This window comes from Oryx dammah, unplaced genomic scaffold, assembly GCF_014754425.2.
Source record: "Oryx dammah isolate SB20612 unplaced genomic scaffold, SCBI_Odam_1.1 HiC_scaffold_1, whole genome shotgun sequence".
Taxonomy (NCBI): Eukaryota; Metazoa; Chordata; class Mammalia; order Artiodactyla; family Bovidae; genus Oryx; species Oryx dammah.
In genome coordinates this window covers 61434999-61446413 of record NW_024070185.1, presented here as the reverse complement: position 1 = coordinate 61446413, position 11415 = coordinate 61434999, and the positions used below count along the sequence as shown (strand labels likewise).

At 47.8% G+C, this 11415-nt stretch overlaps 1 protein-coding gene across 2 annotated transcripts in view; it reads right to left on the bottom strand.

The window, feature by feature from the left end:
* Positions 1-3027: 3027 nt before the first annotated feature.
* Positions 3028-11415, bottom strand: part of CCDC180 (coiled-coil domain containing 180) — a 56101-nt gene continuing 47713 nt past the window's right edge. The window contains exons 33-38 of one of the 2 annotated variants that reach the window (XR_005718729.1): positions 9504-9664; positions 8829-8966; positions 8221-8332; positions 5680-5785; positions 4732-4867; positions 3028-3554 (exon numbers count right to left, since the gene is read on the bottom strand). Coding sequence is in view for 1 of the 2 variants with exons in the window: in XM_040226774.1 (XP_040082708.1) it covers positions 3423-3554; positions 4732-4867; positions 5680-5785; positions 8221-8332; positions 8829-8966; positions 9504-9664 (785 nt within the window). In the remaining variant the exon portion in view is untranslated. The remainder of the gene's footprint in view (positions 3555-4731; positions 4868-5679; positions 5786-8220; positions 8333-8828; positions 8967-9503; positions 9665-11415) is intronic. The other variant, XM_040226774.1, reaches the window with a different exon arrangement.

Genomic DNA, 11415 nt, shown 5'->3' with positions numbered 1-11415 from the left:
ACCAACTTATACAACCGAACACACATTATGATTCCATTTGGCAAATATTATGCACACACACACACGCAAAATGGTGCAGGGAACAGCTATCTCTGGATGCCAGGGTTCTTATAGTCTTCTTTTTGCTCCTTTGATCCTTTATTTCCTATAACGAATGTCTTTTCCTTTTGGAATCATAAGGAAAACAATGAAAGGCAGCATACTAGGTGGGGAATAAGAAGTGGAACGGGCATGGCTTTTGCCTTGACCCCCTCAGCTTTGTGGCCTCAGTTCCCAAAGGCTGGCCCAGCTAGGCAAGCTGGGTCTCACTGAGTGCAGTGGGCTGGAAGAGTGGAGCCGGTGTCCCCACTGGACCGGTGAGCAAACTGGACTCAGAGGGGCACACAGCGCTGAGGGGTGGGACCAGGCCTCCCAATTCTGCACCCCTTCTGCTCCCTGGCTCTGCCACTGTTTGCAGGCTCTGTCTGGGCTGTGGTGGGCCCCCAATACCCACCCTAGTCCTTGTGTCCCCCTCCCAGTACTCCTGCCACAGCAGGCGTGCTTCCTTGAGCCTTCTCTGCCAACTGGGACCTCACCAACATGGAAGTGGAGAGTGACTGGCCACAGGCTGTCCTGAACCCACACCTACACCCTGTTCTCCATGCATGCTCCACCGTGGCTGGCAGGAGGGGGTGGTGGTGCAGAGACTCCAAGGCTGGCAGAGGGGAGAGGGAACACTCCTCATTTTTCTGGGTCCTTTCTTACTTACAAAGCACCCAGGTGTATTCACTCCAGGCTGAGTTTCAGGGACAGCCAGAGCCAGGCTGGAACACTGGAGATATCTTCTTTTCTCCAAGTTTCAGCTTCTTTATTTACAAATGGTGACTGCCACCCTGTCCACGGCAGGACTGAATTAGAGCATGTACCTGCAGAGCATGCCACAAGCTGGAGGGGGCTGTGCAGATGTCATTTGCTACTTTGAGGAGAGAGGGTGCCATGGCAGAGTGGTGCGTAGGGGCCTGGCTTCAGGTTTGGTAAACAGGAGGTGGTGATGCTGCGCTCACATCCCCTTGGCTTACCTGAGTCCACCTGCAGCTGGGGAGCTCGCTCCAGCCAATATAACTTGAGACTCCCCTGCCTGAGGACTCTTTCTGGTACCACAGGGGATTCCTGTCCTGCAAGCTGGCACGAGGGTGGCGCTAATGCCCAGGCAACTCTCTACCCACGTGGACAGAGTCCGATCAGGTGGGAGGCTGTTTTCCAGTGATACAGAGCCTGGTCACCCACAGCAGGGGCCACTCCTGACAGCCCCTTCCAGTGACTTTTCTGCTTTCAGGCTCCTTTTTCCCATGTCCTCATTCATGCTTCTTGGAATCATTCCCAAAACAATGTGCCTCCAAGTCCTTGGCTTTGACCTTCTGGACTTGAGTCTCCACATCTGTGAAATGCAGGCTACGCTTACCTCATCAAGTCGAGACAAAGCGCATGGAACTGAGAACTGAAGGCTACAAACCATACCGGCACAGCAGGAGCTCAGGAAGTGGAGGAAAGACCATGAGCCGCCTGCCCACAAGGCGCAGACAGCTGCTGACAACTGCCACTGGTCATAGTGAGGCTGTGGGGCAATCGAGGAAGAGAAAGGAGACAAGGAAGATGGTGGGAAGCAAGCTTCCAAAGACAGTGATCTGAATGTCACAGGACTAAAGAGACCATTAGTCAAGTTAAGGAGGCCTAGAAGATTTCTGCCAAAAGGTTATCATTGGTCATGCAAATAACCAGATACCCAGTCAACACCGGATGATGTCGGGAGCCAGCGTGAGGAATTCCACCCGTGACAAGGTCATGCGGCCAGAGCTCTGATGGCAAGGCTAATCAGACCTCAGGTTTTCCCCCTGGAATTTCCTGAGCATCCACCCCCCCAAAATAAGAATCTGCCTGCTTTTCCACTTTTCTGATATTCTCTGGAAATAGGGCAACTCAGGGCTTTCGTCTTCTGCATTTGAAAGGGATGTTTCAGTTAACCCCCTCTGATTGCTCTCTAGCTTGCCTAACAGGTTCCCTGGACCTCTTACAGCTTGTGAATTGCTTGCAGCCCCCAACCGCAAGAAGCACAGAGCTTAAAAGCATCTTAAAGATACAGAGCCTTTTCTAAAGAGTTAAAAATTATATTGGTGACGGGATTTCACTGTTGACTCAATGATTGCTGCCAGGCCTCCATATTCTTTATCTTTTAGGCACCTGGGAGGATGTTAATCAATGTAAACGGGATATGGAAAAAGATATAGAGTAGTTCTGATGTTAGCAACACTAGACTTTTGAGTTAATTACTTCTCTTTGCACTCCTCTTGTGTTCTTGCTATGTAAGAATGTAACTTTATTTAGTACTTTCTGAGAGTGGCACCAAACTTTGGGAAGATCACACAAATAAGTCTTCTGGTTAACAAACCCTTATCAGAAAAAAGGCTGTAAAATGTTAATTGGCCCCTTTTGACCAGAAGATGATGTAAATCACCTAAGACTTGTGTATACAATTAGGTATGCAGAGAGAAAAGCCTGGTTTTGATAAGAGTCTGGGCTGCTAACACTGCATAATTTTGTATTACCCATTGATCTCTATGTACAATCTAAAAGGTATATAAGGCCTTCTAAACAATAGGAGCCGGAGCCAGTCGCTGGACTGGTTTCCCCCGTGTCTCTCTTTGCCTTAATTTCAGGCTGAATTTCCATCTGGGGCGCGGAGGCTCACCAGGTCTACTTACTTGCCCTGGCTGTTAAGACCCAAGCGAAAGGGAGCCTAAGGCGAGGCACCCTTAGATATTCAAGCGAGCGCCGGTGGCCCAACATAGATGGTGCAAATTCCTTGTCTGGAATTTTATTGGTCTTCCGCGTAATCCAAGCTATTCAGCCTCTTCTCTCCACTTAATCTTCCTACTACATTATTTTTTCCTAGTCTAATCTTATATTAATAAATAAATAAGTCTTTCCTCGCCGACTCTGTCCACCCTTCGAATTCCCTGGATCCACCGGGGCTGGACCCCGGCAGGATGAAGTCTTTGTTGTGCCTAGGAATCAGTGCACAGTTGCAATTAAAACTCGCATTTTGTTAAATGTGCAATATACTCTTTCCTATAAGTTTTAAGTTTTAATTATTTCATTTTCCAAGATGAAGTGCCCATTATGCCTTGTGGAAGTTATCTCCCCTGAACTATGAGTCTTTATTTAAGTTAGCCATCCCTGTTATCCACCACCCTAAGCTGACCAGGTGGAACACCCCCTTTCACCTCTGTCTGCCTCATTGGAAGTAATCTCCATGTGGGCAGGAACCATGCCATATCCTCGTCACTGTGAGGCTACAGCACTGGGCAGAGACAGATGGATGGGTGGGTAGAGGGGTGAAGGAATCTACACAAAATAAGCCATTTATTTAAGGAGGGTTGAGAGTGTCACAAGTACAGGCCCTGGATGATGTTCACGGAGTGTTTCCAGCTGTCCTTCCAGCGCTGAGCCTCTTTCACCTGCAGTGTGGTGTGTTCCTGGACCTTCTTCAGCTCCTCTTCAAATGATGCTAAATATTTCTGGGAGCAAGCAGCAGGAAGAGGCTGCATGAGGAAGGACTTCTGGACTGTGTCCCCTAGAGGACACTCTGTGCTCTAGAGGGATGCTGTAACCCGCTGGTGGGTGGCTTGCAACCCATTCCAGGCACTGGCAAGAGTTCCACAAGTCATTTCTCATGTACTCTGTCCAATAAAGCTCAGGCAGGCCTCGCTGTTTTCCATATTTTATGGATGGGAAAACTGAGGCTCACAGCCTCGCCTGAGGTTATTGAACTGAGAAGAGACTGAGCGTGACTAGGCTCCTGGTCCACCTGATTCTGGACTCTGCGCTCCTTCCTGACCACCACACTATAGTCTCCTTGAAGCTCAGGGGTCCTGGCTTTCTCGAGAGGCTGAGCCCAATAGGCCTTAAGTCCTCACTGAACTCGGCAGGGGAATTGTGCCCACTGCCTGGGGCTTAGCTTGGTGGCTGGGAAGGGCCTGTCTAGGCACGAAGGGGTCTCCAAATACCAGGGACAGTATATCTCTGGGCAATACAAGGTTTCTCTCTGGGGTGCCAGAACCCGTAGGTCCAGACATTCTGGGACTGCGAGGTCCCGCAGGCAGCCTTGGGTGCAACTTCCTCTTTGGCCAGCCCCACAGGTCTAACGGGCCCAGGTCCAGTCCTGGCTCTCACTCTTGGTGGCATAAAGGGGACACACTTTATAACTGGGTGTCTTCTGCAGTAGTGTGGGGACCATTCTGCCTTCCTCATGGGCTTGCTACAAGGATCCAGTGGAAGCCTTGTGTTGAGAACAGAAGCTGAGGCAGCTGCTCAGCACCTATTCCACCCAGCATCACTCACTGTTCCCATGACCTCCGAGCCTCTGACTTCTCTGTCCCCTCGCACTGTCTCGACTTTCCGCTGGGGAGCCTTCCTTTGCCCTCCGGTCTGGGCTCCTGAGGCACTGGGGCTCACGCCATGAGACCTGAGCTATTGCTGGAACTGGACAGGAGCTGTGGACCATGTCCCGGTGCCTGGGAATGTTGGCTGTCACCAGTGCTGTGCCCTGGGATACTCTGATATGGGTCACCTGCTCCATCTGACCAGACGCCAGGGCACCTGGTGATGACAAGCTCCCTCCCTCCTTCCCAAGGCAGCACACCGAGCTGCTTGTGCTCCCTGGGGTCACCCCCTCCACCTTGTCTCTTCACTCACCAGGTAGACAGCATCTCGGGCTTCCACGGATGCCAGGTGGCCCAGTGTTGTTTTGGTGGTTGTGATACATGGTGTTTTCCGGAGGAGAATCTTGTTTTGGATGGTGACTTCAGTAGGTTTGATTCCTGGCCACTTTCTACAAATAAACATGCATGAAAAGTCCTGCAGGCTTAGCTTCATCATTTACTGTGTACCTTCCATCTCTGGTGGAAATGGTTAACACTTCTTTAAAAAAAAATAACATGCTTTAAATGCCTTAATTAAAAGAAAAACTCTACAGGGCATTTAAGATTAAGCTTCTTCAAGTTCTTTTTGGCCTTTTCATACAGCTTATATCCATGTGAATAGAGCTGGATTCTGCATGGGGAAGGGAAATTCCATGCCTCTAGGGGTTTCCCTTTTCTGGATCTCGGTTTCCTTATCATTCGCCCAGCCAGATGCCAGTCACCAGTTCCTGGCTTGCTCTTCCTACCATGATAAAAAACCACTGCTGACAATTTAGCTGGGTAAATCACTGCCTTACTTCTTCCAGAGTCACATTCCTGGGGTACAGGGGACAAGCACTTCTATAGCTCTTGTCATACATGACAGACAGCTGTAGTGAGTCCCAGTACTGCCAGCAATCTGAGAAGGTACCCCACACTAGGACAGGCCTCTCTTTATTGGGGGGTCCCTTCATGGGTCCTTATCACACAAACAGCCGCTGAGCTCTTAGTAGGTGCCACGGGTACTTCAAGCACAATCTCATCGAGCTTTCTCTTCATAATATCATGTAAGGGAGGCTGCCATGCCCATTTCACAGATGAGGAAACTGAGGCTTAGGACACAAAGCCTTTCCAAAGTTATCAGGTCTGTCTGACTTCAGAGCTCGTGCCCCTCACCGTTCCACCACACCACCCCCAGCAAACACAGCCATGTGTGGTATTCACCCCTGCTCTCAGCTCTCACCTGCTCCCCCGTTCAATCAGGGGTTTCTCACTCTCTTCCTCCAGGGACAGCCCGGTGAGTTTCCTCCGTATTAGGATTGAGGTTTTCTGTTTGGGGGGCTCCATCTCTGACAAGCAAAAGATGGGTTACTGATGGGGGCCTCACCCACAGCCTGATATCAAGGGGACCCCCGACCTTACATTTACAGAAATGAAACCTTGCTCCCCTCTTCCACACTTATTGTGTAACTCATATTGAGTCTCAGGCAGGAGGGTTAAAGCTGGAATATGTGAGGTGTGGTTTGGGTGTGCATCCCAGCTCCAAAATCCTATGTATGATGCTCTGACCTTCTCACAGCTTCTATGAGCTCCTGAATATGCTCTTTGGAGACTTCTTTGGCTTATACTAGCTCAAAGGGTCCTGAACTAAGAATTTCTCCTGGAATGAACACATTCAAGGTTGTCTGTCTCATGTCTGGCTCACTGACCTGCCGTTTGACATGGAGAGAAAGGGGCTCTGTTCCTGGTGTGAGACCAGCAGGCCAGAGCAGCTCTCTGCACCCTGGTCTGCAGGCATGGCAGGGCCAGGCCACTGGGCTCAGAAGCCCTAGTTACAGAGCAGGTGAGGACCCCATGATGCAGGCGGTCTTCCTGGCCCAGGGGTTCCCTCCAAGGTGCCGAGGCTGCCTCCCTGTCGGCTCCACTGCCTGTTCCTTCTCTAGTCTAAACCCCAGTATCTCTGCAGACTCCGCTTTCCCAAACCAGGCTCACACTTGCCAGAGACCTCCACTACTAGACAGTGGCCAACACCCCAGTATGCATACACATTTTGACCTAGAAAATCCATTTCTAGGAAGTTGTTGCCCGCAAATAGAGAAATATTGATGCAGATGTTCCTTCCAGCACGATTACAGGAGTGAAAAGCTAGACATGGCCCGTATGCACCAGCAGGGGACTAACTAATAAAATAAGATGCGCAGCAACTGAAGTGCTCACGTGACTGGCTTGGCCAGCATCTGCCCAAGGGGAAATCAGGAGCACACACCTGTGATCCACCCTCCCATCTCCCCACTGATATACACGTAGGCCTGTGACCAAAGGGAAATGACCAGGAGGAGGACAGCCAATGCTACAAGCACCTATTTCTGGGAGGAAGGACCATATTCTTCTCTTTCTTTGTAACTCATATTGAGTTTCTTATTTTACTATAAAAATAGTCATTGTCTTTGCAATCCAAACTTAAAAAATAAAAGTAATATATTTTAATTACTCAATAGATGAGAGATAAATGGACAATATTTAATATATGATTTGAGTCTTTGCATAGTTACAAAAGCAATTCACACAGCATAAAAAATTTAAACATCATCTAATGGGGAAAAAGACTTTAGAAATCTCTCACAATCCCACTTACCAGAGGTGGTCAACAGTCGGGTACCTGTTTCTCAGGCTCTGCTATTCTCATTTTGTCCCTCTTTGCCTCTGTTTCTCTCTCATACAGATTCATTTATATACAAGTGAGGGTGCATGTTTATGTCACCTATGTGTTTTTTAAAATAGTATTACAGGTAAGTATAATTGTCACCTTGCTTTTTCCTGTGACAGTATTCCTTCAGGTGTTTCCAGCTGGCACATAGAGACTTACCACACCCACCTGAACAGTTGCATAGAATTCCCTCCTATATCTGGACCATAATTTATCTAATTCTTTATACACGGATATTAACACTGTTTCCAATTCTTTGCGATTTCAAGCATTGCTGTGAAGAATGTGCTTGAAAATATATCTTTGGAAAAGTGTGCAAGTATTTCTGCCAGATAAGTTCCCAGGGTTAGAACGGCTAGGTCAAAGCACGCACGTTCAGGACTTTGAAGTCACCGACAGAGGGTTCTCCAAGAGAAGGGGTGGAGGTACACTTTTCCGAGGGGCTCTGCAGTGCTGGGGCTTCCTGCCTCACCGGTGCTGGGTGTCACTGAATTTAAAAGCTTTGCCAGGCTCTTGGTGAGAAATGATACCTTAACAATGTTTATATTTGCACTTTTCATCATTGGTGAAGTCAAGCATCTTTCAACATTTATTGACCTTTTGAATTGCATGTGTTTGTCCTTTTTACAAACTTGACCTGTTAAGAATTCTTCATACCACAGGAATATCAGGCCATTCTCTGACCTATTCGTTATTAGAAATATTTTTCCAGTTTGCGGTTTGTCCTTCCATCTTTTGACATTTTCCCTTACTTTTGTTTTGGCCACAGGGAGGTACACACCATTCCTTTACAGCTTCTAGCTCTCAAACTTAGGAAAGTTGTCCTTACCCCAAGATTATGAAAATATTTAGTACTAGGATTTCAATTTTTATATGTAATCTGACTCATTGGGGACTTGCTTTTTTAGTTAAAAAAGATAATTTTAATTAAAAAAAGAAACAAAAAATTCATCAGTCCCCTCAATAGAGTGTCTATTTTCATACTGGTGGAGTTGGGGGAAAGCAGACTCCTCCAGATCCATCACCTCTGTCACCAACCCCCTGGAGCCAGGGCACAAAGGCCAGTGGGGAGCATACTTGCAACCCGGACATCGTCAATGGTGACCACCTCATCCAACTGCAGCAGGAACTTCTCGGTGAAGGTGGCCAAGCTGGCTATGAAAAACCGGGCGTACTTCCTTGTGCATTCCTGGAAGAAACACGGGGAACATGGTGCTATAAGGAGAGGACCCTGCCTCCAAAGGAAGGCCGAAGATGGGTCTGGAGAGCAATGCGTGAGACAAAACCAGGGCCATGAGTCAATTGTGTCCAAGTTAACAGGCATCTGGTCTTTCTCCAGGAGGCTTCTCCTAAGACTGACTTGAAGATAGGAAATGATTCTGCAATGGCCAAGGGACACACACAGACAATTTACCAAAGAGGAAAGAAAACTTGACAGTCAGGATCTTGGGAGAAAAAACTTTCTCATTACTAATTAATTAACTTAGAAATTTTAAAATGCAAGTTAGAACAGCCAATAAAGACCGTCTCCACCTATAAAGCCTGCCCACTTTCATGCCCTGCTTTGGCCAGGGTGCCAGCATAGGGCTGGGCTCAGTGCTGTTGGTGGGCTGTCAGCTGGGGTGACCTCGGGAGGGCAGGGCAGCCCTCAGCACCTAAACATGGGAGTAGAAGGCACTACTGACCTCCAGCTTCTCCTTGGTTACCACAATCAAGGCGTCCAAATCTCCCTGCCTCTTCTCTTCCGCTTGACATAGAGACTCTAGATCTTGGAGCTGTGCAGGGTGTCCGAGATTTGGGTGGAGCTTCTGGGCATTTTCATCCTTCAGACAATCCAGAAATCAGTGGGCTTTTTGACCCGGTCTTGAGGACTAAGAAGTCACTGCCCTATGTCCTCTGCCAGTTATGGCCATGATGTATGCGTTGACCTGAGTGTGTGTGAAGGGCTGTGCATATGCAAAGGAGTGGCAGGGTAAGCAAGACTGAGGCCTGGCCGGAGCCAACTCCGAGGGTTAGGAAGTGGGAAAGCTGAGCATCTTCCCCGGAACAATCAGGGATTCAGTCCAATACAATCAACAGCATGAACGTCCCCTGGTTCCAAGGACCAAGTGGACAATCATTGTTGATCTCAAGGTCCACAGCCCCACAGAACCAGCCCACCTACCTGTTATATCCAACAAGGAATGTGCTGAATCCTTTCCATGAAGGAGCTGTTGGCTCGGCTCTTATCTCTCCAGGGCCTAGTGTCTCTCACCCCCACCCAATAATCCCAGGCCTGGCCCAACTCCTTCCCTGGGACTCAGTTCTGCTCATCCCCTGCCTCTGTGTCTGAACTCCCATGGTGATCCCGGGGGCCTCACCTTCCTTTTCTCCAGCTCTTCCTGGTAATTCAGGAACTGTCCTTGGATCTCTTTGGTCGAAGCACAACATTTTTTCCAGTGGTACTCCTTGAAATTCTCCATCACCAGCCAACACACCTGGGGCAGAAGCTCCTCAAATCTTCTCATCTGGGCCCGTAGTTCTGTAGGAATTGGGGGTGGGGGCCAGGGGAGAGGACTGAGCAGAGCCAAGCTGCTGAGGCCATCTCTCCAACAAAGGCTTAATGCAGTTTCCCAAAGAGAAAGGCTTGGTCTACGTGCGGTAATAGCTATTCCATCAAAAGGGGTCCTGTGGGCAAACTGGTATTAAAGATACTGGATTAAGCAAGATCAAAGGACTCACACTGTAGGACTCCCCAGCACTTTATAACCCACACTGCCTCTTTGAGCAGTTATTTCACCCATTCTCTCTTCACATATTACCTTGACCTGAGTCTCCTCCTCTCTCCCTCTGGACCTCCATGTAGCTGCATGCCAGACCTATTTTTTCCTTCCTCTCTCTTCATCTCCTTCTTGTACTTCTAGGCCTTTGTCTTTCTGTTACATTTTTGGTTATTTTCTTTGTCACTAAAGCCACTCATCATTTTAAAATGTCAACAATTTGTTTTTCCAGTAAGCTTTATTTGGTTCTCTTTTTATTTGGTTTCTCTTTACTTGGTTCATATTTACTTGCTCATTTTAATAGTCTTTTGCTCCTTACTCATATTTCTAATTTCCGCTTTTATTTAACTCAAAATAATTATTGTATTTTATATTCTGTGTCTTGATACATTCAATATCTGAAGTCCTTACTGATCTCATTCTGTTGCCTCATGCTGAAGGCACCTTTCTGCTGTGGTGTGTGTGTGTGTGTGTGTGTGTATTTTGTTTTATGGTGAGCTCTTATTTGGGGCATTTTATGTGTGGGAATCCCTGGAGGCCTGAATTGAAGGTAGGCTTCTCTGGAGAGGATCTGTAGTATCTCTACTAAAGAAGCATCCGGGCATGACACATTCAAAATCATTTTAAGCTATCATCTAGAAATCTTTTGGATGATCCACAAACGCAAAGTTGAATTCAGTTTTATCTAAGTGCAACTTCAGTTTAAACACCACAAAAGGGCTGACTTATAGGTATAGATTCTCATTAGGGTTTTTCTTCTTTGTCCAGTGCCATGGCTTATAACAAGACACGTTCCTTCTAGTCAGTGGGGGAGGAGGTTTTGGTTTCTGTCTCATTCCCCTGACTCTGCAGATGGAGCCCTGTGGAGTCCCAGTTTTCTGTGGCTTGTGCCCTTTCAGGCTGCGCACCTTGGGTGGTCTGGGGCTTGGTCTCTGTTCCCAGTGACCTGGAGGCCATGAAAACAGGCTCAAGTGGACCTGAGAGTCAGCCAAGCCCTCAAGGCAATAGCCAGAGTTACTGCTCAGTTTATCTGTGTTCCTATTCTCACTTAATCTTGAGGCTTTAAGTGTTTCTTACTCTATAGCTAGCTCGTCCATGCATTTAAAAGTTTATCACAAAACAGTTATATCCAGGATTTTTACATGTTTTCAGTGGGAGAGTTGCTCAGGATACTTGACTCCCTGTAGGAAATGGAAGTCTTCATTTCACGTGAACTGTCAGCCTTCCTGGGAGGGACCTGATCTGCAGCATTTCCCAAACCCATGTGGCCATGGAACCTTTCTTTTGAGGAAGATCACATAGGATGGAACCCCACAGAGTTCAAGTGGGGAAGCTCTGAGCTAGAGAAACCAAATGCTGCCTGTGGTTTCAATTCCAGTCATTCTACAACTACAGGAATGAGAGCCATTGTTGATTTCCCCTGTATATGGCAAGGCTGTGAGGGGCTTAGTCCTCAAAAAAGCCTTGCATGGTGGATGTTATCCCTGTCTCCATTTACAGGCAAGGGGAGGTG